Consider the following 24,026-nt stretch of genomic DNA (forward strand, 5'->3'; position numbering starts at 1 on the left):
CTTGGTGTAGAAAGTATAGAAAGATACCTTGTGTGCTGAGGGCCAGGCAGAAGAAACAGGCAGAAGGGATTTGCCTGAGGATTTCCTGAGGATTTGGAGGGTCAAGGAAAAGATCCCTTGGAAAAAGTCAGTGGTTGAGTTGGGCCTTAAGATGTAGAGAGGCTTTCGACTGATAACAGGAGCAGAGAGAACTTGCTAGGTAAAGAAGAGAATACAGAATTACTGGGGAAGGGGAAGGGGTCTCGTGGGGGAAGGCACAGTGATGATGTGGGATAATCAAGAGAGTAGCTGACATTTAATGAATGTATACAAGTGCCAGGATCATGCGTGCAGTATAGTGCTTATTACATTCTTTCATTTACTCCTCAGCCATCCAGTCAGGTCGGTGCTGCCCTACCTGCTTCTGTAGGGTCTTTAGAGAAATGAAGTGATTTCTCCATGGTTTCAAAGCTAGGAAGAGACTAGTAAGACCTAGAACTTGAAACTGCCAGTGATCTCTAAAGCCATCTGTCCCAACTCCCCACTAGGTGCAGGTGGGAAAGAGGACCTGGAGTGGCAGCCATGGGGCTGATAGGTGGCTGTGTAGATTGCAGAGGGCCTGGCATGAGGCTGACCAGTTGGATTTGAGCCCATGGGCTGATTTTAATCATGGTTATTCACAAGATTTTTCTTTCTTTCCAAAGGTTGGTACATCCTTTTGAGATCCCAGAGGTCTTCAGTCTTCCCATGGACCAAGGAGACATGCACTATTTAAAGTGGCTGGAGGAGGGCATGGGGGAGGACTGAGCACCCTGCTCGCTGCCTCTAGCCTCATCAGTGTACTCCGGGGAAGGGGATGCCTCTTCCTGCCACCTAGCTTCCCTGGATTCCATGTTTCTGTCAGTGCAGAGGAACTAAATAACTGTGGAGGCTGAAGGTTGGAGGCTCCTGTGGCTGAAAGACCCCAGTGGGACTTACCCTGAGTGCTTCATGCTTAAAGGTGCCCCCAGGGGAGGGAAGACAAGGATGGTTGTATATAGGGACTCGGGAGGTAAGTGGCAGTGAGGGTAGGTTTGTCATCTTCTCTACAGTCACTGGACCTTCCTCAGGGTCCAATGGATGCAACTACCCTCCTGCTTCTCATGAGTGTGGGTCTGTGGCCTGTTCACCCGGGTTGGTAGGTTGAATGCCGTCTTCTAGGGGACTGGCAAATGCTTTATGCAAAAGGATGAAATGCTAATAGTTGAATTTTGGGAACACACACACACAGGATTATTTCTTCTAAAGGTGGTGTATAACTCCTGAGTCCTCAGGAAGCAGGACTGGGAATGGCCTTTCATGAATGTGTGTAGGACAAGGGAATATACACAGCCTCATGGACTCGGGAGTAAGTCTTGACCCCTAGCCTGAATGTGACCCATTAGAGGGTGCTGGTGCCTGGCTCAATGGAGGCGCAGGTTTTGCACCTACCATACTCACCTTTTCACTTGAGCCTTGAACCTAAGCCTTCTATGGCAGGAAATAACCCTGGGAAATTGCTAGATCAGTCTTTCACACTTGCTCACAGAACCCAAGTGCTGACAGGAGGTGCCTTGGGATTGTGGGGGTCGGGGGCTCCCCACTCACACTGCAGCTGGTACTACTGTGCTGCTTTGATTTTTATGTTGTGAGCTTCAAGATTGCATTTGTTTTCGTTTTATCATTTTTCTTGAAAGCTTATAAGCCAGTTGTCTAAGCTAGTCTCCTCTTTATAGATTATTATAGGAAACTCAAGGATTTCAATAACTAAGCTTTCTCTACAGTCCACAGGTACTTTCTAATTTATGGAATTGGCAAAATCCAACTTTTTCCTTGAACTTTCATGTGGGATGAATTCCAAGGAGATTTTTCTTTCTCGCTGTAGCCTTCATTGGGTCATTTTCGTGCCTGCCACACATATTAGAAACTCTTTCTTGGTGGCCTTGGCCTCAGTGACACAGCTGACTATAGGAGGGGTGAGGATGCCAGCTCTCCCTGCCAGGTCCCATCCTAGATTCTTAACATTATTTGCTTTCCATGCCTCACCTCATTGCTATCTTCATTTTGCAGATGAAACCTAAGATCAGAGAGCATCAGATGCTTAAAACAAGTGACAGAGTTAGGCTTTGAGCCCACGTCCGATGCTCTCAGTGCCTCTTTTTCAAAGAGGTTGGATATAACCTTCATTGGCCAAAGAGCCACCGAACCTGCTGTAGCTACCTGTAAAGGGAGAGTTATTAGTTCTTAAAACTTCTATGTAGTCAGTTGGTCTGGCATTTAAAAATACATTGCACTGTTTATCTTTCCCCACAGATCAGGAGACTGGTAATAGCATCTTCATTCTACAGACCAGGGAACAGAGAGGAGTTCAATGATTTTTAGGCTCTATGTGCCTCCAGTACATGATTTGAACCCTCTCCCGCACCTCCTCCCAGAATGCTGTGGAAGCTGGGGCCAGGGCCCAGATTAGTGTTTGCATGTATGAACTCCTTCCCAGCATTTCTCTTTCTGAATCCAGCATCCCCAGAAAAAATCAGGTGAGAAGTGAGAAAAAGCATTATAATTATCTGTGAATACTAATGTTTAAAAGTACAGAGATGTTACTGGTTTAGAGAAATCCACCTTCAGCAAATAGAAAATAAGTACAAAGCACTGACGTGCAGAGTTAAGGTGAAGAGAACCAAGACAGGAGCATGTAGAGAGACAGACTAGCACTAAATCAGTCTCGCTTGGGATCACTGCCTTGTCACAAGCGCGTGAGCATGCTGTTGCCCTGCCTGCTGCAAACCGTGTTATTCTTGGAAATAAGTTTTTACACATAGTTTTCTTTATACAAATCCTTTGAATAGTGTTCAAAGAAATAAGTTTGGGGAACAAAATAAATACTGATTTGACAATTTTGACCCGATTCTGTGTACTGTTAACCTTGCTAGGATATCTGAATATTATCCCATGATGAACATTCCCTGATGTTTCCTAAAATTTAAATATTCCGTATAGGCTACAGTTCTTCGTAACTACTACTAAGCATAGAATTCCTGTTTGTTAAAACAGTGTTTTCAGATATCTATAATGAGGAGAGAGTGTGAAGAATGAAATATTTTAATAACTTAAGACTGAGCGAATTACTGAGATTTCTAATATCTTGCTTCTAAATTCCAAAGCTAAAGATCTGTACATACTGAGCCAAACCACAAAGCACCAGGCACGCTCCAGCCCAGGGAGGACCACTGATCTCATGGTAGCACTGGGGCTGGGACCCAGGTCTCTTGGCACCTGTGCCATCCACTCCAGTCCAGTTCATTGATTCAGCCCCGAGACTCAACTTCCCCTCTCCCCTGGCTCCCGCTATGGTTTTGTTCTGAGGGCAGTTAAAGGGCTGAAGCAGAAGGAATGAGAGAAGAAAGTGGGAGCCACATTAAGGCACACTTTGGGCCACATTAAGGGACAGGCCCCTGAAACTGCAGAATGTTGAACCCATGACCTTCACCTCCCTGTAGCTGGCTTTTCCTAGCCCTTCATGTCTCTTTTTCCCCAAACTGCCTCAGGTTTAGGAAAATTTAGTCACATGTAGATGTGATGGGTTCCCTCTCCACCGAGGAGCTAGCTGAATACGGCAGGGGTTACCTAGCACTGAGGGCAGAAACTGAAGCCCGAAGCCTGACCAAAGTGGGCAGGCTACAAGCAGCAGAGCCAGGTCTAGAACGCATTTCCTACTTCTAGGATTGCGTTGCCTGTGTGCCGACTATGCAAAATTTGATAGTGCCTGCACTTAACTATTTAATAGGCTCTGTTTCTAACGTTCCACCTTTCACTTCTTTGTGGCCTTCAGCTAATGTTCTTGTCTCCATGGGTCAGGTACTCACAGTAGAAAAAGATTCCACATCCTCCTGTGGTAAGGGGGAGAACACTGCCGAGAATGGTAGGCAGTGAGGGGGTGGTATGGTGGCCAGAGAGGGGATGGGTCCTGCCATTCCTCCTCTACCTTCAGGAAACCAAGACAAACCAGAGCCAATTCCTCCTGCCATCCAACAGCTGAGAGTTCTCTAGGGGGAACGCCTGCAATTTTCCAAAGGGAGTTTTTAAATAGTAAATCAGACACATTAATTATAACTTTAATATAACAAATGTTATTAAAAGCAGCAATTCAAAACCATAAATCTTCTCAAAGGTGCACAAGGTTATCATAAGGTCAGTTGGCAGTAACACAGCTATTTTCTGGTATGAATGAAACACCGGGTGGAGTCAGGGTGACCTTGTTAGTAGGCCTTATGCTGACTTCCCGAGGGGGGGAGGCACTTGCCCCACCCCTTCGCCTCTTCAAGCCCAGAGCTCCTGGGGCCCAACAGGCAAGGGGCTGATGCCCTGACAGCCCTGCTCCTTGGTGCATCCTCAGAAGCCCAGAAAGGCTTTGGGAGGCTGCTGTGCTCCAAAGGCAGGCTGGAAGCCCTGGCGTGGAGCCCAGGTCCCACGCTCCTACTGTACTGGGGTCTGGTTTCTCAGCTCCCCTTATACCTGGCCCCCCTTGGAGGTTTCAGTGGCAGCAGCGGTGGGGCAGAGAAGGGGAGATGGTGCCCAAACCCACTCGTCCCTACCTGGCCCATGCCAGGGAAGGGAGGGAAGGGAGTGGGCCATGCCCAGGAGCCAGGTCCCTCTTGAAAGGCACTAGAGGAGCTGAGGTTTGAGGCAAAGGGCATCTGAACTATCCCAGGGATGCCGAGTGCACACAGGTGTGGAGGGGTCAGCCTAGTCACAGGAGAACCTCACTGTTCTGCCACCTTTACCTTGCAGCTGTCAACCTGGCAAATCCAGCCAAGCTGGTGGCCCAGCAGCAGTTGGCAAGGCCAGTCCCATGTGGTGCAGTGACCCCACCCCCCCAACTCCCCAGTCAAGGCACTTCTTTCCATTTTCCAATCTAGTGAGTCAGTTTCTAATATCTGGAAGCAGCAAAAATGAGGGGTTCCCTTCCCTTCCCATTTTTGGTTTCCATCCAGACAGGTTCAAGTTTGAATGCTGGTTCTAGGAATTCTACTTATACTCCCACTGATAAAAGCTTCTCATTGAGGGGACTGATGGACAGAGAGGACCTTTAAAAACCCCAACCTGTCCCAAAAATGATTGTCAATTTTAGGGCTGGGCAAGGGATGAAAGGAAGAGGGTTGGGGACCCCTGTGCTTCCCTGTAGGGTCAAAGCTGGTTTATGAGTTCGAAGAAGGGGGCAGAGGCTGGAATTTCACATTCAGTGGCAGCACAAGGCTGTGGAAGAGGGAGGGCTGCAGGAAGAACAGGACCAGGCTGGCCTCGGGGTGTATGTGGGGTGTGTGAAAGCACACATGGAGAGAAGCTTGTGGGAGTGAGTGTGTATTGGTGTGTGTGGGGCTCTGGGGTGAGGTCTGTCGAGGGGGCAATTGGCATTACTTGGCTTCCTGTCCTCTCACTTCCTCTCCCTTTCCCACAGGATTGTAAGGCTAGGCCCAGCTCCTAAGCTGGCAACTAAAAGGGGGTGTGACCAAGGAAAGGACCAATTCTGGGACCTCAGAAGCTGACACTGCAGCCCTGACTCTCAGCCTTAATAACTGGACTCTGGTGCCTTCTGCAGTAGACCCAGCCTCAGATCCTGATGGTCCAGGGTCCCAGCGACACTGGCTTCCACGGAGGCATCCGCCCTCATTTGCCCCCTCTTTCTAAGGGCAGGTGGATTATCAGGCTGGTGGGTGAGGCCTCCTCTTGCCTACCTTCACCCGTGCTTTCTCAAAAGTTTCTGTCTCACAGTGCGCCCCTGGGAGCACTGATGCCTCACAGCCAGGTGCTCATGACAGCCACACACACATAGGATGTGTGATCACACCCAGAGGGGGAGAAAGTGCTAACGGGACACAGAATTGGGGGACAGAGAGAGATTCAGGCTTCAAGAAAAGGTCACAAACCCAGAGGAGCAGATACCCAGTTTGAGGGGGTGGGGAGTGTGTGGGGACACTGAGAAATGGCAGTGAGACCTGGGAGACACAGGACAGGCGTGAGCAGCCTGAGGAGGCCTGAGGCAGAATTGGCGCTGCAGAGGCGCAGGCCTTGCTGGCCGGACAGGGAAGAAGAGCCTTCTAGGCACTTGCTGTCTTGTGTCCCTCTCCGCTCCAGCCTGCAGAGAGCCGGGGAGCCTGTGGTTTCCACAGTCTCACCCTTGGTTTCCCAGGCTCTTAGCATCCCCTGGGGGCTAGTCAGTAAGGGGTGGTCCCTTCCCACTCCACCAGGTACTGAACCTTGCCCTCGGGCGTGACTCTCCGAGCCAGCACCTGGTACTTCTCCCCACAGGCCAACCGCCCAGCCGCACCAAAGTAGTTGGTGATGGATGACTTGAGGTGGGACAAGGAAGAGTCATCTTCACTGATGCTCTCGAAGGTGTGGCTGTCGATGCCTTCCTCTGCCCGCTCTGGGCCCGAAACCCCCTCTGCACTGCTGTCCGAGGGGCAGCGTCCACCCGGCTCAACTGCCCGCCGCTTTGCCCGCAGTGGCAGGTATGCTTTGGCTGCCAGCTTCCTCTTCCGGCTGCCCACTGTCCGCCTGTGTTAGGAGGGGAAGGGGCGGATGATGGGCATGAGATGCGATCATTCTAACAGCAGTGCCGCCTCTCCCTGAGCACACTCTGAGGCCCTGGGCATGGATCAGCCTCTCAACACCCCAGAGGAGGCTCCAGAGAAGCCACAGCTGGGAGGGGCAGGGCCAGGGTGCAAGAAGTGTCCAGCTCGGAAGCCCCTGCTCTTGGTATTTAGGGGCTCAGCAGTGCACAAGTCCCAGCACCGTTCTCTGCCAGCACAAAGGCCCTGCTTACCCTGCCTTGACCTTGATGAGGACTCATCTGTGCTAGAAGAGTCAAATGGGAGGAGGTTAGGGATAAGGCGGGGCGGAGCATGGGGGTGTGCACAAGAAGAGGTAGCACAGTCGCAGATGCTCAGAAACAGAAACTGACTGGAAGAACTAGTGAGAACCAAAGAACAGGAGGAAATAAATGAACGCACAGGGTGATGGCAGAGACAGCCAGCCAGAGGGGTTTGACATGAAGACTCCTAGGTACCCTTCTATAGGGTTATGGCTTTAATTCTACTTCTGCAAGGGTCAAAAGGCCCTGAAATATTTCAGGGCGCCACAGAGTTCAGAACGCATGTATGTGCTCTGTAGCACCGCCTTCCTACGCAGCTGAGGACCAGCGATGCTCAGATAGGCTGTCCCCCGCCCCTGCTGGCCTCCACCCCCGGCATTTCTGCCCCTTCCCCCAGACCCTATACAGGATGCCATGATCCCCTCCCTCAGGCTTACAGGCCTGGAGCAGACACCGGACTGGGAGAAGCAGTCTGGGAGGCACACATGGCATGAGCACGCCAAGAAGACTGAAAGAACCTGGCCCTGACATCACCCAGTGAAAAGTCACAGAACCTTCTTTGTCAGGAAAAGAGGCGCAACTAGAACACCCATGCTCAGCCCATCTGAACCCCTGTGACTCAGAACCGGAGGGTCCTAAACCCAGACTTATACAATGGCAGGTCAGGTCCCCCAGTCCAAGACAGAATGAGCCACGTGTCCCCAAAGAGGGAGGTGGTGCAGTGGGGGGGCTGCTGGTGGCATCTGAGGCCATCAGGTGGGGAGCATACCTGGAGTCGTAGGAGAGGCTGGTGGAGGCAGAGCCAGACGTGCTGGCGGCATCGGTTGAGTCCACATCTGAGAAGAAGGTCTGGCCTGAGCTGGCACTGAGAGGGATGAGAGAGAGAGCCTGCCATTGGCCTTGGCCCTCACACCCCATGGGACCTCACCAGTCACCTCTGGGCCCCCTCGCATCCTCCTTTGTCCAGCAGAAACTGCCTTTCCCTTGCTGAGCTCCCGGCCACCACCCCTGCAGCTGCCCCCCTGCCTGTCCATTCAACACCCAGCCAGGCTTCAAAGTCCAAGGAGTCAAGAGAGTCAACCTCGACCACCCTGCCCTGGCGGCGACAACAGTGAGATGCCAGCGAAGGAGCCTGACCCTGGCACTGGTGCCGCGCTCCCCAGGCCACAGGGCTTTCGTTTACAGGATCTTATTTGAGTCTCATATTTAAAACAGAGGAGGAGCCTCAGAGGTCAAAGAATTTCTCTGACTTTACACAGCTAGTAAGTAAGCAGAGGCTGGGGCCCCTGCTCCCTCCCTCACACCCAGGAAAGTACTCAGTGCTCTCTAGTATTAATAATTTCGGGGTAACATGATGGGTTGTGGATGGGTCCTTCCCTGATGGATAATGCTCAGGAAGTGAGCTCAGCCTGGGCAGGGCCAGCACATGCCCTGGAGGCCTGGGAACCTGGGGTAGGCACTGGGGTTTAGTAGGGAGAAGGTGGGGGGCTGAGAGGGCTCCTCTGGGAGAGCCTGGAAAGCCTCGGAGATTGACAGCAGGACGCTATTGTGGTGCCAGAGCCCTGAGAAGCCCTGAAGTAGACCCTGGGGCACTCGATGCACTATGAACCCAAGGGAGCTGCCATCCCCTCAAAAGGGTTTCTGCTTTGTCCCTTCCAGAACCAACCTTCATAGCTGGGGGACACAGGTGGTCTCCATCTCTAGATGGCAGACCTCTCTCCTGGGTCCTTTGTTACCTTTTTAAACTCTGGATCTCATCCAGGGTGAAGTCAAATATGCTGGCCAGGTGGTGGTTGGTGCTCCAGGCTGAGGTGAAGTCGCTCTGTGGACACAGGGAGGAGGGAGGGTGGTCAGTGCGCACCCATCCTGCCCCCAGACACCCTTGCACCTGCTGAGGGGTCTCAGGCTGCTGCTGCTCCAGCCAGAGCTTCTGCGGGCTGGGCCCTCCCGAGAGCAGGACCTGTCTCCTCTTCACACCCCATTCTGACCCGGGAACCAGGCTGCTCCGGTTCTGGTCCTGACCCTGTCTCTAGCCAACTGATGACCTTCTCGTCTCTGCACCTTGGCTACCCCAACTTCAACACACCAGCTTCAACAAGCTTCACCGTGGGGAAGCACAGCAGGACGAAATGACGGTTGTCAAAGTGCCTCCAAAACAGCCAGTGCTGAGAAATGGGAGCCTGGCTGCCATCACTGCCCACAGCATCCCCCTGGGCAGCGGGGCAAGCATATTACCTACCCTTGGCCCACCCCTTGCGCGTCTTGGGAACTTGGGGGAGATAAAGAGGTGGTCCTGCCATGCCTGACTTTTCTTTGTCTCACTGTAATAGGAACCTGGGCCTGAGGTACCCAGTTTTCTGCACAGGAATCCCTAATATGTGCTGACCCTGGGTGTAAAAGCAGAGAAGTAGAAACGAGACTAACACTGGGAATAGCATCTTCCAGCAAAAACTTTGATCTTTTTCTTCTATAAACTCGCCTTTTCTGCTGCTGGAATTCGTGAGGCAACAAACTGTGGAGACAGAAAAGGGAGAGGGTGGTGCAGTCAGAGGCTGAAGGCCCAAGGGAGGAGAGGCGGGCAGGGCTGGTCCCAGAAATAAGTGAGAGGACAGCTTCTTCACAAGGAGGGGGGCTGTCTTCTGGGGAGAAAGAGGGATTATGTGGAGGATTAGGATAGGCAGAGACAAGGTGTCTTTCCAGGCACATGACCCAGACATGTCCTGTCCCGAAGCCCAGGGGGAGCTAAAGAACCCTGACACACAGACTTCCCTCACCTCTGCCTGAACCCCCATCCAGCAGGACCGGGACCCTCGATCTGGCTTTCCCTCCAAGAAAGGCAGTAAGGAAGGGGCTGTGGTGGAAGCCAGGGGTGTGGGATCCAGGCACAGCTTGGCCACTAGCTGGTGCTACGAGGGGCCCCCAGCTGTGAGGAGCTGCTCATGTGGGCACCACCAGTCTCAGACCCAGCACACAGTTCTGGGGCTGAGGGCTGCAGCCCTAGCCCCTGGTGCCCAGGCACTGACCCAGACTTGCTCTTTCCTCTCTTCCGCAGCTCAGAGGGGGCGCCGTTCTCAGTGGGCACCAGCCCCTTGTCAGGCAACAGCTTCCCCGGCGGGTTGGGGGGCACCCGGATGCGCAGGCGGAAGATGCACTTCTTCTTCTTGATCTCCTTGCCACAGAGGAACCTGGAGGTGGGCAGGGGGAGGAGAAAGCTCTGGAGTCTGTCGGTCCATCCTCCTGGGGAGGAGAGTTAAGTGTTAAAACTACAGGCTCTGCCTCCCTGGATCCAGAGGAAAATCCGGAATGCCCCGTGGATCAGGGCTCCCAGGTGGTGGCTAAGAACGTGGCTGGTGGCTCCTCCCTGTCTTTCCTCCTGCATCTGTGTGGTCCTGGCTGCTCCTCCCTTCTCCGCCTTAGCCAATCCCAAGGCCACCTCCTACAAGAAGGTCTCCAGCTTCCAGCAGAACTGCTATCATCCAGTATGTTCTACACCACTCTGTGCTCTGCTCTCCAGGGAGACCAAAAGCAGCTCCAGCCTTCCAACATGGCTGAGCTGCCGTGAGCGGCAGGGGTGGCTCAGACACAGCCCTTCCCTGGGGCCGTGTCCCCCAGAGGGCAGGGGGTCTCAGCACTCAAGAGCAGGGCTGTGTCTGGGCCCCACATTATGAGAAGAAAGGTAGAGAGAGTGATAATTCTGCTTATATATGTGTGGCGAGGGTTCAGAAAAGCATGTCCTGTTCCTCCCCTAGTCCTCAGCATCAACATGGGCTGACAGCAGCAGTTTGACAGATAAGTATTGATGTAACAAGGGAACAAAACAGACTGAAGAGCATTCTAGGCCGAGGGAAGAGCATGAACCACAGCCCCAGTGGGAGCACGCAGAGCAAGCAAGCCCAGGGACGGTGCCGGAGGGCGTAGCAGGGTCCAATCACAAGAGGCTGGAGTGCCATGCTAAGGAGCCCAGACACTCCCAGGTGGTAGTGAGGGCTGTGCCAGCTGTGTGTGCAGAAGAACTCAGACATTTGGATGGGAAGGCACAGGCTGGGGACGACTCAGGAGGGCACGGCACCCCTGAGCGGGGGGAATGGCTGATCTGAGTGCCTGGCCAGAGCCTAGGGGCCCTCCGCGATCGGAGCACAGCCCCTGGTGGAGCTGAGCCTGGTACCAAGGGTGCTGGGGAGGTGTTGTCACAGGAGGTAGGGTGCTTCCTGGCTCTTCAAGGACTGGGGGGACTAATGTGGTCAAAGTGATTGGGGGGACAGCTTGAGCAAAGGCTATGAGGTGGGAAGAACCTCAGGATGGAAGCCCCGCGTCCCGGGGCCCCACGGCACTCTTCCTTGCACGCACCGGCTTTTGTAGCTGTTCAGAGCGTTGAGGAGATGGGGTCCTCGATCTGTCACAGGGGTGCTGGTGAGCTAAAGGGAGCAGAAGGACGGTCAGACCCGGGCCCCAGTATCTGAGGAAGCCTCAGCCTCGTCGCCTCCTTCCCTCCATTTCCTGGTGCCGCTGGCCCTCCAGGCGAGGCCCACTGCCAGCCCAATCTCTGAGCTTATCTCCCACCGCTAAGTGGGGAGGGCGATCTCTGTCCTAAACGTATCAAGAGCTTTAACCATGTCCAGGCCTGTGACCCAGTAACGCTATCCCGTGTGAGCTATCCCACAGGCAAACCACAAAACACAAATAAAGCTCTACGCAAGCAGCGTTCACTGCAGCTTTGTTCTGATGATGGGCAAACGGGTAGGAGCCTGCATGCCCAACCAGAGGAAAACTGGGGGCCACACGGCCGCCATTGAAAACGTTCAAGAGAACACTTTCATTCTGTGCTAAAATATAAAGTGAAAAAAAGGGATGATTTAAAATGAACACTGTATAATCTAAGGCATGCAAAAAGAAAAAGCACAGAAGAGACAGACAATGGAAGGAAATGCACCCGAGCTTTGCTGGTAGTTGTTTCTGGGTGCTGTGATGTGGGAGCGCGGGTTATTTTTTTAAAAAAGTCTCCTTCCTTACACTTTTTGGTTCTTAAATTTTTGTCTACCAGAAACCTGTAAGGTTCTTTCATATGTATTAATGTCAGTTCTCTCCACCCTCTAGGGTATAATCATATGCGTGTCCTTTATAAATGATCAAATACTGTGAATGAAGATGCAGTCACATGAAAAGTTTAAAGGATATCAATTTTTTGAAAGCCTGGTCTCATCCATGAAGGATTTGGGGCGGTGGGCAGTGAAGACGCCTAGCTCTGGATGTGGTGGAGGGGGTTCTATGGCCTCATTAGGGAAAACGGGGCGTGGTCCGCCCTGAAAGTGGTTGGGAGGTCCCAGCTCCAGTCCCCACTCAGCTCCAAAGCTGTGCTAACCACCTGCAGGTCATCCTCCACCTCCGACATCTGGGGTCTGGTTTGTTACTGCTTCACTCCTGAGGACCAGGCTCCCAGGCCTCTGGTGACCCAATGCTGCTATTCAAAGTATGACCAGCAGAGGGCAGGCCCGCCTCACCTTCCATCCCAGGCAGGTAATCTGGAGCAGGTCAATCTGGCGAGAGCTGCTCCAGCCAGCGCCCTGCAGGTGAGTGGGTGGGGGTAACCCACCCATGGCCAAAACCTGGGTCAGGAAGTTCCAGCTCAGGCAAGCACCAGCTCAAAGGCTCTGGGTCTCTGTTGCAGCCAGCAACCCTTGCAGAGGGGCAGCGTTGCCAAAGAGGGAGCACCCAGAGACCTGGATGCTAGTTCTGCACTGTGTGACACTGGGCAGACTTCAGGACCTTGGGGACTCCGCTGCAAAGTGGACTCCCACCATTCCGACAGCCCACAGTCCTGCATACCTTGCCGAGCTGCAGGAGCTCCCAATGGTGGTTGACAAAGGCCAGAATCTCCTCAAAATCAAAGTACTTCTTCTTGCTCTGCACCCCCAGGTTGTAGAGGGCCAGGTGAACCACATCCACCCTGGGCAAGGGGGCAAGGAGGTGGGGCACGGGTGAGGTGGCAGCCTGCCCGCCCGGGGCGGGAGCCTCCTGGTACAGGCTGAGGGGCAGGGGCAAGGTTGGGACCTGGTAGCTGGAGATGGAATTGTTCCCGGAGGGAAGGGGAGACAAGGGGGCAGGGTGAGCCTCGGCCAAGCCCCCGCTCTCACCATCGCAGGGGCAGCCTCTCGATGTACTCCGGGCCCTGGTTACACACAGAGCAGAAGAACAGGTAGAACCTGTGGGTGGGTGGAGAGGGGGCCTGTGGTGGGGGGCGCTCTGACACCCTATCCCAGTCCCGTCCCCTCCCCACACTACCCACCTGCCTTCCCAAAGTCAGTGTTGTCCTCTTAGGGCTGCTGATGGCTTGGGAGCGGGGAGTAAAGATGGGGCAGGAACTGAGAATACTGCCCTTCCCTGTCTAGCCTCCACCTCAACCCCTTCCCTGCCCGGGCGTGTGGCTGAGTTCACACTGCTCTGAGCTGGATGGGGCAGCAGTGGTCACCCTCAGACCAGTCTCCTGTCAGTAGTCCCACTGGTCATCCATTTCCCAGTGGCTCCTCCAGCCCTGGGAAGGGTGAGGCAGGGCCTGGGTCACTCCCCCTTCCCGACACCTTGAAGGGCCTGGGGCTAGGGAAGGTAGGAATTTGTCCAAGGTCTCCCACAAGTCAAAGGCAACTGGGGCTGTGGCTTAGCATGTTCTCTACTGAGGAGGCCTCCCCCACCCTGTTGCCCCCCGTTGATGGTACCCACTCTTATAGACCCCTCCTTGTCTAGGGTCTGGTAACCTGACAGAACTGCTGTTGCTGCTGTCCCCTGACCCCAACCCCGCAACACACCCCCAAGGCTGAGCCAGACCAGATCAGCACCTACCGGTCTCCGAACATCATGGGCTCATTGAGGCACTGGGTGCAGGCCTCGTGGAACCACTGTCTGCACCGGTAACATTGCAGCATCCGCAGGTACCATCTGGAGAGCCAGAGGAGCCAGGGTCACCCGGGTGCCCACCCCCAGCCAGGCATCGGCCTCAGCAACCTTCCCCAACATATACCAGCCCTCCACTGGAGAAGGGAGGAGGAGTCGGTTAGCCAGCCCTTAGGCTGGGCCAGGGGAGGTCCCCAAAGCAGGGCCTGAGATAGCCTGTGTGGTTAAACATGGTCACTGTCCCCCATCTTGCAGCTGATGAGTCAGAGATTAAGTGCTTGCTCAAAGTCACCCAGGAAGCAGTGGTGGATAGTGATTCAGATCCTGGCCTCTGACTTCAAAGCCCGTGCTCTTGCACCAGGCCACACTGGAACCCCTGTCTCTGGCCTGAGGGCCCATAATGCTTCCCAAACAACCCTGACAGGGTGCGCTTGCCTGGGGGAAACTCCTAACAGAATAAAGGCTCCACTAAGTTTGATGGGCAGTGCTGCAAAGTGTTTCGTCTCACCTGCTACTAAATTGACCCTATCAGGGCCATTTTACAACTGTTCATTGACTATGAATGAAAAAAAAAAAAAGGTATTTTCTTTACAGGTGATGCTTTGTTCATACCTGGCCAGGGGTGGTCTGTGGGCCACCTGCATCAGAATCTTCTAGATCTGGGTTAAAATGCAGATTCCTTGGCCTGCTCCAGAACTACCCATTTTGGGGGGAGGTCCTGAGAGGTGCATTTTTAACAAAATGCTTACTGGGCAACTCTGTGCATTAAGCCCTGAGACCCACAGCTTCATGCTGACATGTCTATAAGCATTTCTCTGTGATCCCAGATGCTGCTGCCCAACACCCAGGGAAGCTGATGTTCCCCCACCCCCAGGCCTTAATCACATCTGAGAGATGAAGTGGTTCAAGGAATTTGCCCAAGTTGCCCAGTTAGGCTGAAAGTACAGCCTCTGCCCCGCCAGTTCTCGTCAACAGACCCTGGAGCTGAGATTCAGAGACAGGGGCTAGGTTTCCTGTGGTCAGAGTCCCATTTCACTTCCCTGCTCCCTCCTACCTGTCCAGTGCACTCAGCCCAAGGAAACCGCCCATGGCTACAGGAAGGCTAAGCCAACAGGGAAAAAGAAGCAAGGACCCCCTGCTGGAGCACCCCCCCCCCCCCCCGCAAGCATGCCCAGCCATGACTCAGCCATGACCCAGCCGCTGCCTGCATTTCTCAGGCAAAGGATCTTTTCTCGCCAGCAGTGGAAAGGTTCATCTTCACTTCCTCACATCAGCAGTACCCCCAGAAACAGCTCACATCTGTTAAGTGCTCACGGGTGCCAAGCACTGAGAGCCTTTCTGGAATTCTCTAACTCAGCTTCTACCACGCAGTGGGAGAACTATGGTAACTGAAGTTGGGTGCGCAGCTGGAAGGGCAAGGAGGATTTGGATGTGTGGCCCAGGCTCTGAACCATTACTCTGTACTTTCTTCTTACCCAGCGTACCCCAAGAAAACATGACCACCCTCGTCTCCCCACTACCCAGCCCTCCAGTCCCATGGCCACTGTCTTGATATTCAGGGTCTTACCAGGAGGACCCTCCACTAGCCCCCTGCCCCAGGGCCCCGCCCCTTAGGCCCAGTTCCCGGGGATTAATCTGGGGGTCCAGCGCCTGCCCCCATCCGCAACACCCCCCCTTGACTTCTGGGAGGCCCCACCCATAGCCTTACTCTCCGGGGCCACCGCAGTAGCAGTAGCATTGCTGCTGGTTGGTGCGGTGGGGCGAGTCCCATTCGAGCTCCTCGGGCTGGTAGGACAGCACCATCTTCACGGCCTGCAGTGTCCTGGCGATGGCGCCCTTCTTCAGAGCCCCGCCTTTCTGTGGGGAGATGAGGACCGGTCACTCCCTGGCTGGGCCCCCAGTGTCAATGTGGGGCTCTCAAGGGGGGCCCCAGATATCCCAAGGCCAGAGACTCAAGGAGACTTTTCCCATGTGCTCGCTATCCCAGAACAATCTCCATCAAGGGTCATATTAAGTAACAGACACAGCAATAAAGAGAATAGTAACTGACCAATGTGGGCACTTACGTGGATTTTCTCTTTTAACAATAAGGCACCATTTATTGGGGGCCTCCCACTCTTGACAGCACACCTGTACCATTTTACAGTTGAGCAAACTGGTTCAGAGACACTTAGGCAAGCAGCCAAGGTGCTGTCTGCCTCCAAGGCCGGGGCTCTCTGACCGGGTGTCTGGTCTGAGCCCAGTCTCTGGGGGTCCTAACTGCAGCACCAAGGAAAGGCGGGGACTGGGAGGATGGAAGGCTCACCCGCACAGCCAGTGCGAAGATGCAGCGTCGGCAGAACCACGGTGTAAGCAGGGGCCTGTCAGCACTGCCCGCTATGGGGATGTGGCACTGCTGGTGGTAACCTGCGGCAGAGGAGGAGTGGTGAATACCCACAGGGAAGAGGTGGCCCAGCGGTCAGCCCAGGGCTGGAAGGGCTGCTGCAAGTCCTAGGAGCTGTGCGCCCTGCCAGCCAAGCTGGTGCCCACTGAAAGGACTGAAAGACAGCACTAGCCCTGGTCGGGAAGGCCCCAGAGGTCTGGTTTCAGTCTCCGTGCTGACTCCTCCCATCCATCGTCTCTACCCAGTGGGCTCTGACTTAGACTACATACTTTGTCTTACTTTCTAGAAGGCCCAGTTAACCCTAAGGGTCCCCTCCCTAAGCCCTCATTCCTAGACATTGGCCCCCATCCCTCTGGAGCTACCACAGAAACAGGAGCCAGCAGAAGCCCCAACAGTCTGTGGAGGTGCCCATCACGGGCCAGTGGGGGATGAGGGCCCAGGATGGGGGCCTTCTCAGCACCCTGCCCACCACACTCACCCAGGCCACACTTCCCACAGATGAGGATCTCATTCAGGGGCCCCGAGGTCTTTCCCAGGCAGATGTTGCACTTGGGCTCCTCCCCTGGAACACCAGCTGAAAAAGAGGCGCCCGGCGGTCAGGTCCGGCTGGCAGGAATCGCAAGTGTGTTGAAGTCACACTCCAGGCGCTGAGCCTCGGAGGGCTGGGCCAGCACATGCTAACATAGAGTCTCCCCAGCCACTCACAGATGCTTTTTATTACTGCCTCATCCTAAAGTTGGGGTGGTGGCTGTTCCCCCACATCCATCACTTGCTCAGCTAGTAAGCAGAGGGGATTTAAACCTGGGGCCTCTTGATAGCAAGCCCTTCTGTTAGCATGTTGCCTCTCCTGCCTGATTTAGCTTGATTTGTTAAACAGTATTTTATATTAAATAATTTAAAATACTTATTATGGAATAGAATATAATAAACAGCACATTCTCATCAAAAATTATGAACTCATGACCAATCTTGCTGGGACTGTGCCCACCAACTTTCAATCCTGGATTATTCTGAATCAAGTTCCAGTTCTCCAATCACCTGTAAATATTTCCATAGGTACTGTAAAAGACTAGGCTTCTTTTGAAAACATAGTCAGTTAGTGTTCACATTTCTAATTGTGTCAAATAAAAATGTCACAACAATGTAACTTTGTTCATTGCTTTACCCCCAAGCGCCCTTTCTTTTTTTATTTGCACTTTTTGAAGAATAAATAGGTCCACATGTGAAAAGTTCACGTGAATAAATTAAATACACTGTGTGTTGTATGTATGCTCCCGTCTCATTTCCCCAGCCACCTGAATGGACAGTCAGGGCAGAAATGCTACATGTCCAGCAATGTGTCCCCAGGCCCTCAGAGTGGGTGGCATATAACACACGTTCAAGACATGCCTGTTGGGGGACAGTCTTCCCGTGGGTCTCGGGAAGTCCTCACTGGCCTCCTGAAGTGATGGATCCAGAACCACAGCGAACCCAGTCCTATGTTGTCATATTGGGAGACACCCCAGGGAATCCCACCTGCCCTTGAGCAGTTATCTGGCTGGGGAGCCAAGCCCCTGCCCAGGAGAGTGCTGGGGCCCCGCTACAGTGCCTGGCGCACAGCCCACCTTCTCCTCCAGGATCACTGAGAGGACCCGTCCTTCCTCACCACCTGGTCTTTGTGCTGGAGTAACCCAAGAGGGGAGATCCTCGCTGCCTCAGACCTTTCCCAATGAACTCAGGCGGGGAGGGGCTGGGGCGGGATCAGTCTGCATGGGCCACGACTTCGTGGAGACAGCAGGGAAGGTGTGCTGGGTTCTGGGACTTCTATGCTCCTTAAAACCATCCCTAATGGTAATCGTCCCTAGAAACCGCCTTCCTGTAACTCAACAGCAAAGCTAGTAATCTGACCATCACCTTGGGAAGGCTTGGGGGTCTCGGGCAAGGCCAGATGCCAGGAGGAAGAGGCAGAAGAGTAGGGAAAAGTGGGGGTAGAGGAAGAGAGAGTACCTGGGGGGAAGGGATGCCTCAAATACTCACCATACTGGTGAGTATTTGGAATACTCACCATGCTGTATGTCCTTCCACAGGACCCAGTATTTGGAATTATCTTCAAAAGTCACAAGGCAGCTCTGCTTAGAGCTGCTGACCTGGGGCAAGGAGAGGGGGGAGCAACTTAATAAAGCAGTGAGGGAAAGTCTCCCGGACATGGGCTTCTCCTGTGTTTGTCTGTAGGGAGCAGAGGGATTAGACCCCTCTTTGTGTTCCAGGAAGCAGAGCTAGACTAGCAGGGGAAGTAGTTCCTGGAGGTAGTGCATTCCCAGACACTAAGGTTGTGAAGTCAGGGCCCGGGGGGCAGCACCAGCAAGAGGGTCTGTGAACCTCTCTAATCTGGTTTTGTCTGTAGGCTCACAGAGCACTTCTCTAAAGAAATGGTTGGGTGGCATTGGCCCTAGGGATGGTACCCACAAAAGCAGATCCTGGCTCCTTCCATTTTCAGTTTTTGAACATGAGGGACAAGAAGGGAATGTCCCAGCAATCCCCATCCTCTGCACTGATTGGAAGAGGAGCAGAGAGCTACTGAATCTGGGAACAGAAAGGAAAGTTTTACCCTCTTTATCTTCCCGAGGTAGTACAGTCCATCTGTCCACCGGCACAGCACATACTGACCCTCTGTCAGCTTGGACATCAGGTCTTTGAAGTTGTTCTTGGCTTTTGCCAGAGCCCCCTTGTTGGGGAGGTGGCTGGTGGCACCATAGGAGTCCCGAGTCCCTGAGTCCAGAGCTCGGGTCTCCATCAGCTTCCAGTGCCACTGGAAGAGAAAGAGAACAGGGTTTTACTTCCAGCTTCCCTGCTCCCGAAGTCCACCAGGAGACTACCATTTCTGTACCCTATGCCTTATGCCAGACACTTTTATCATCTCACTTAATCCTCATGATAGCCCTGCGAAGGCGACATCATTCCCGTTCCTTGAGTAGAGAAACTGAGGTTTGGCAAGGGGAAGCAGCCAGCAGGTCAGAGGCAAGCCAAGATAATCAAAGTCCTGCTCTCTCCTGCTACCAGCCACAGAGCAAAGTCTTCCTGCCCAGGGGGCCTGAACCACACTCCCTGACTTGAAAGTGGAGGTTTTATCCCTTAAGCAAATACACTCAGTGTTCTCTGAGGGCCTCCCCCAGGGAGCACCCTCACCCCTACCACGAGATCTGCCCAGAAAAAACACCTAGAAAGGAACACTTTTGGGTGGCTGGTGACATGGTTGGACTTGTCCATCTGCACCCTCTGTAATCCCCTTTTCTGTTCTCAACTATGGGATGATTTAATGGAAACCAATTCTGGGACATTTAAACTCGCTTATGCTTTTACTCAGATGCAAATTTTCTCCAAGCTATTAAGTCATCGCTATGCCAATCTCTCCACACCTCTCCCTCACCACCCTTCACTGCTTTCTCTCTTCTGCTAATGGTATGACTATGGACCCCAGAACCCACAAGTGACAGAAACTTCTTCAACCAGTGAGTTGCCACAGGTGGCCAAGCACAAGGATTTCTGGCATCTGACTTCGCTGGTTCCATCCCCCGCACCCCACTTCAGCCCCCCTGGTCTGATTTCTGGCCTCAACTTTTGTATGCACGCATGCATTCATTTATTCACTCATTCAATAACTGTTCCCTGACCCTAGTGCTCAGGTTGCATTCACCTATGCTAGGCACCTGGGATGGGGAGGGCTAAGCAGGCCACTCCCTGCTCTCCTGCCTCCCCATTAGACTCTTCCGTAGGACCACCAATTCCCTTCTTGCTGCTCCTGTCCTAACACCTCTTGTGGCTTCCAGTGCCTTCACTGGCATTCAAAGTTCTCTCCATGATCCTTTTCTCCACTCTCTGGGCTCACCTGCACCTTACCCCTCCACATGGGTAGCCAAACACAGCCTGCCTCTGTTCCCTGCACCCCATACTCTGGTCCCCTCCCTCTCTGCCTTGGCGCTGGGCATCACTCCTTATGTGCGCTGTCAGGGAGAGTCGGTGTCTCTCTCAGGGGAGTGCATTTGTACTCCGGTGTGATTGTGTTTGATGACATCTTACAGCAGAGTATCAGTCAGTAAATGAAACGAACCATGTGTGTGCATGCCAGGGACCCTGGGGCAGGCCGGGCGGTGTTGCCACATCCCTCCTCCACGTCCAACCCTCCCCTCTGTTCTGGAGGGCCGAGGACACAGGACTGCGTGGGGTATGCGCTCTGAATGGCTCTCGTCACCGTCCCCCGTGCCATCACTCTGCCGCCTGGCTCCGAGGCCCCAGCCCAGACCGCGCGGGCTCGGCCCCGGCAGGTTCCCAAACTGACACCTCTGCCCGCCGCACGGCTGGGAGCGGCCCGGCTGTCGCGCTCTCCCCGCCACGCCGGGCCGCCGGGTGGCGGTCCCCCCACACGCATCTCCATCCTCCCGAGCGGCCCCCGCCGGCTGTGATTGGCTGATTCAAACCCATCTGCACAGAAATGCCTGTTTGCGGGTTCCGTCGGCGTCCAGTTCAAATCAGCGGCGCCCGGAGCGCGGGGCCGGCGGGGGCAGGAAGCTGGGATGATTCATACGCCGCGGCCTCTCCCAGGGCGGCCGTTGGCTTTTTAAAAAGGGTGTTCGGGAGGGAAAAAAAAAACCCAAAAAACCCGCTTTCAGGAGCACCCCCTCGGGTGCCAGCGCTCGTCTCGTCAGCCGCCCCGACGCCCAGCTCCCCTCCCCGTGCCAGTCCCGCCTCGGCCCAACTTTGGACGTGAGCAAAATCCCCAACACCGCGTCGGTCTCCACCCCCCCCCCGCCCCCGAACGGGAGAAGCAGCGATGCGGAGCGGGGAGCAGCGACCTGTCACCCACGTCCCCGAGGCCGGGCCCCGGACCGGACCCCCGTCGCTCCGAGACCCCAGGCGGCCCCTCCCTCCCCGCGCGCGGCCCCGAGACTCCAAACCCTCCTCGGAGACGCTCCGCGGTCTCGCCTGCTCGGGGGTTCGGAAAGAGAAGGAGCGCGCGGGGCGGGACCCCCGCCGGCCGGCCGAGCTTACCGCGAGGCTGCGCGTCCGCCGGTCCCACTTGGCGTCGGGCCGCCAGGCGCACCGGCGGCGGAGGCGGCTGAGCCCGGGCCGCGGCTGCCCCGCGGAGTGTCCGCCCGGGGCCGGGGTCGGGGTCTCGGCGGGGGCGGGGCGGGGCGGGGGCGCCGCGGGGAGGAGGGGGAGGGTGGCGGGGGGGCAGGAGGGAGGGGCCGGGGCGCTCAGGAAGGGGCCCCTGGGCGCGGGGCGCCATCTTTTTCGCGTTTTCCCGCGAATTATTGACGTCCCGCTTATGTAATTAGCGGGGGCCGCGCCGGCCTCGCCATTGGAGCCCGCGGCCGCGGAGCCCCGCCGCGCCGCCCGCGCCGCCCCCGCGCCGCGCCCCCGCCCCGCCCCGCCCCGCCCCGCCGCGCCCCGCCCCGCCCCGGGCGCATCCCCGCCGCCGCCGCGCGCCGAGCGGGCGCCCACCCGGCGCCCCGCCACGGGCCGACAGCTGGCGCCGCCGCGCCGCGGGGGGTGCAGGCGCGCGGGGGCGCGTAGGGCGCTCTCAGGCCGGACGCCCCGGACGGGAGCCGCGCAACGCCAGCGCGCTGCACCCTGCGCCGCGGCGCGGACGACCCGGAGCGGCGCAAACAGAAAGGAACAGACTCACAGTACACGGCGCAGACGCGAGCGCCCGGCACCCCGCGTACAAGACAGCGCGCAAGCCTCCGAGCCCGACGGCGTGCACACAGAGTTGCACACGCGGAGAGGCGCGCCGCAGAACGTCCACGTGGGTAGACACACACGCCAAGAGGCACCACGCAGACACACAGGAGAGACAGCACCGCGAAGAGGAATGACACGCAGGCACAACGCGCGGGCGCACAGCTCAGAGCTGTGCTGGTCGCTTACCCAAAACCGACTTAGAGCTGAGTGGCGCGCTGTGAAGGACGGCAGACGCGGGGTCCTAAGCATGGGGGTCTGGGGCAGTGGGCTCTGCGCTCGCCAGAGAGGCTCCTGAGCCTGGGGGAGGGGAAGGCAGATGTGCCCCCCTTCAGGCCCACTTTGGGGGTGGGGGCAGGATGGAGAATGCTTACCAAGCAGCCCTCCCCCCACACCCTCACCTGCTGCCAAGGCTCTGCAGACACCTCAGGAGGTTGTGGGGGGCGGTGTACACCGTGATGGGTGTGGTCAATGGAGGGCACTTCCCCACACCTAGCCTTCCGGGTTCTGGTCAAGTTGACCACCTTGGGCCCTCTAGCTCCAGCCCTGGGGCGACATTCTCTCTCGGGCGGGCTGGATCTGCCAGTAGGGCGTCGGAGCAGCCAGGCAGCTGTTAAGAAAGGAAACCCTGGGATCCTGAGCATATGTCAACTGTTAAGCCTCCTTTCCTCAGCTAAATTGTGTTGTGGGGAAGGTTATGGTTGTTTGCACAGCCTTTGGCTCCGGGGGGGGGGGGACCCGTAAATGATTCTTTTACTCTGCCAAGGACTTATGTACTCACTGAGTGTCTCCCTGGATGGGGCTAGAATTGAGAATCACGGGACTACAGTCTCTGGGGGGAATCAGGCCAGCATATAAACATGAGGGGCGCAGTGCTGCAAACTGGCAGTGGAATTAGGGGAAACCTGGCTTCAAGTGCAAGCTTTGCCACAGAGGGGGCAGAGTCTTTAGCCATGTTTCTTCATCATTCGCAGGGGACAAGGATACTACCCCATCTCACAGGGCCTTTGCAGAGATGAGGTTGAAATCAGACACGAGAAGTTAAAATCAGACATAATGAAGAACAGGTGCTTTTGTAAATGAAGTAGTAAGCAAAGTTGTTGGAACACTGCAGAAGAGGACATTAAAAATGCCATGAGAAGAAGTTTGTGTCACTAGTGATCAGGCTGGAGTTCAGATGTGTGGAGAGAAGCAGTGGGAGATAAGATTGAAAGAGAAGATGGAGGGCCTCCCCTGGTGGCACAGGCAGTTGAGCGCAGCGCTGTCAGCAGCCTCTGCAGCGCTGGTTCTGTTCCCGGCTGGCCAGGGAGAACCCCACATGGCGCGGCAGACCTCTCCTGCCTCGCCCGCTGCTCCCCTTAGCAGTGTCTTTGGTCCGTCTGCCTGTTCTGCTCCCTGCTCTGGCTCTGGTGAATCCTCTCACCCTCCCGCGCATCTGGCATGTACCTGGTTCTTGTATAAACAAATAAATAAATCTTAAAAAAAAAAAAAAGAAGATGGAGCAGAGTTTAGCTGGCTGAACTTCATCTTCAGCCCACAGGCAGGCAAGAGCCACTGAGCACAGGTGTGGCTGTGCCTCTTCTGGAGAGAGCTTCAGGACTTCTAAACAGAAGTCGTGAGCACCATCTGGATTTATGTCTGGACCTGGCTGCAGTAGATTAAAAGTGTGGTCAAACAAGAGGAAGAGGAACAATTCAGTTGTTGAAAAAAAATGGGTTAAGGATATCAATGGGCAATTCACAAAAGAGGAAAACTATGTGGCTGAAAATATGAAAAGCTGTTCAGCCTCACTGGTCATGTGAGAGATGCAAATGAAAAGAGCAGTGATACTTGCCCCCTAAACTGGTGAGGAGTAAGCAATCTGTCAAAAATGGGGTGGTAAGGCAGGGGTGGTAAGAATTTGGTGCCATCCCTCATCCACCATGGATGGACATGTAAGTTGCCACAACTACTTTGGAGAAGAGATAGTAAAATATCTAGTAAAGTCAAAGATGTTCATCTCTACAATTCAGCGACTCCACTCACTCTAGCACATCATTGTGAAAAGTTAGACACTGATTAATTGTCCATCAGCAGCAGTCAAAAAAAAATTTGTTCACATAATTTGTTCATATGGGGAATAAAAATGAACAAAGGGTTTAACCCTCAACATAGACACAGTCTCAAAAAAAT

The 24,026-nt window shown here is 54.9% G+C and overlaps 2 protein-coding genes across 13 annotated transcripts in view; one reads left to right on the plus strand and one right to left on the minus strand.

The window, feature by feature from the left end:
* LOC119232728 (protein CutA homolog) overlaps positions 1–2,982 on the plus strand; it is a 41,135-nt gene extending 38,153 nt beyond the window's left edge. For 4 of the 8 annotated variants that reach the window (XR_005122189.2, XR_005122188.2, XM_037494932.2 and 1 more), the window contains one exon: positions 684–2,981. Coding sequence is in view for 4 of the 8 variants with exons in the window: in XM_037494932.2 (XP_037350829.1) it covers positions 684–786 (103 nt within the window). In the remaining 4 variants the exon portion in view is untranslated. Of the gene's footprint in view, positions 1–683 lie in introns of all 8 variants that reach the window. The other 4 variants (XM_054689758.1, XM_037494933.2, XM_037494930.2 and 1 more) reach the window with 2 other exon arrangements.
* On the minus strand, positions 2,863–22,059 carry PHF19 (PHD finger protein 19). 5 transcript variants are annotated; one of them, XM_054689757.1, is made up of 15 exons: positions 22,044–22,059; positions 18,727–18,927; positions 18,184–18,265; positions 16,618–16,713; positions 16,062–16,162; positions 15,465–15,613; positions 13,706–13,801; positions 13,003–13,071; positions 12,695–12,815; positions 11,219–11,286; positions 9,895–10,056; positions 9,296–9,383; positions 8,608–8,693; positions 7,641–7,736; positions 2,863–6,555 (listed from the first exon to the last, which is right to left on the minus strand). In XM_054689757.1, exons 2-15 carry the CDS (start codon positions 18,910–18,912, stop codon positions 6,213–6,215), a joined length of 1,743 nt encoding a protein of 580 aa, XP_054545732.1. In that variant the 5' UTR covers positions 18,913–18,927; positions 22,044–22,059; the 3' UTR covers positions 2,863–6,212. The 5 variants fall into 5 exon arrangements, with proteins under 5 accessions (XP_054545732.1, XP_037350822.1, XP_037350825.1 ...); XM_037494925.2 differs by lacking the exon at positions 22,044–22,059 and adding an exon at positions 21,165–21,365; XM_037494928.2 differs by lacking the exon at positions 22,044–22,059 and adding an exon at positions 21,071–21,086.
* Between the last annotated feature and the right edge of the window lie 1,967 nt (positions 22,060–24,026).

Source organism: Talpa occidentalis, unplaced genomic scaffold, assembly GCF_014898055.3.
Source record: "Talpa occidentalis isolate TD23 unplaced genomic scaffold, MPIMG_talOcc4v2.1 talOcc4.7, whole genome shotgun sequence".
Lineage (NCBI taxonomy): Eukaryota > Metazoa > Chordata > Mammalia > Eulipotyphla > Talpidae > Talpa > Talpa occidentalis.

What these genes read in the sequence shown, in the direction of transcription:
- PHF19 (XM_037494924.2), bottom strand. Translation starts at nt 20,382, where the DNA reads ATGGCACGGGGGACGGTGACGAGAGCCATTCAGAGCGCATACCCCACG. An exon ending in TCTTCGCACTGGCTGTGCGG is followed by an intron (nt 15,614 to 16,061) that starts GTGAGCCTTCCA and finishes ATCTCCCCACAG; the next exon opens with AAAGGCGGGGCTCTGAAGAA. An exon ending in TGGAAGATGCTATTCCCAGT is followed by an intron (nt 8,694 to 9,295) that starts GTTAGTCTCGTT and finishes CTGTGTCCACAG; the next exon opens with AGCGACTTCACCTCAGCCTG.